Genomic DNA, 524 nt, shown 5'->3' on the forward strand with positions numbered 1-524 from the left:
ATCGATTACAAAAGATGTTAAGGATAAAGATGATTAATTTGTGGATGCAGCTAAGAATTCGTGGCCAGAGTTGGTGGGAACAAAAGGGGAGAAAGCAGCAGAGAGGATTGAAGGAGAGAACCCACATGTTCGTGCCATTGTGGTTTTGGTTGGCACTGTGGTCACCATGGATTATAGATGCGATCGAGTTTGGGTTTGGGTCAATAAACATGGCCTTGTCACTCGAGTCCCAAGGAGAGGTTAACTAACTAATAGGCGATCGAGGTCTAGTTCAAATGATAAAATTATATGTCTTTTAATATGTTGTATTTAGATTTAAATCTTGGCGAGTGCGCCAAATATTGAATATGAACTTTTTAGTATTATGTGTTGTAGTGTTGTTAGGATTAGGAATTGTCTAATTTATCTGACAAAAAAAAATACTATCGTGATTATTATGTTATTAGATGATAATTTAGTTAAATTTATCAAATTATGTAACGACTCTCAGCTATTAATTTTATATATATAAAGACAATTGTATA

At 34.0% G+C, this 524-nt stretch overlaps 1 protein-coding gene across 1 annotated transcript in view; it reads left to right on the plus strand.

The window, feature by feature from the left end:
* The window catches only part of LOC107628244 (glu S.griseus protease inhibitor), a 970-nt gene extending 491 nt beyond the window's left edge, over positions 1-479 (plus strand). The window contains exon 2 of the mRNA XM_016331009.2: positions 51-479. Coding sequence (XP_016186495.1) covers positions 51-244 — 194 coding nt within the window. The 3' untranslated portion in view covers positions 245-479. The remainder of the gene's footprint in view (positions 1-50) is intronic.

This window comes from Arachis ipaensis, chromosome B02 (assembly GCF_000816755.2).
Source record: "Arachis ipaensis cultivar K30076 chromosome B02, Araip1.1, whole genome shotgun sequence".
Lineage (NCBI taxonomy): Eukaryota > Viridiplantae > Streptophyta > Magnoliopsida > Fabales > Fabaceae > Arachis > Arachis ipaensis.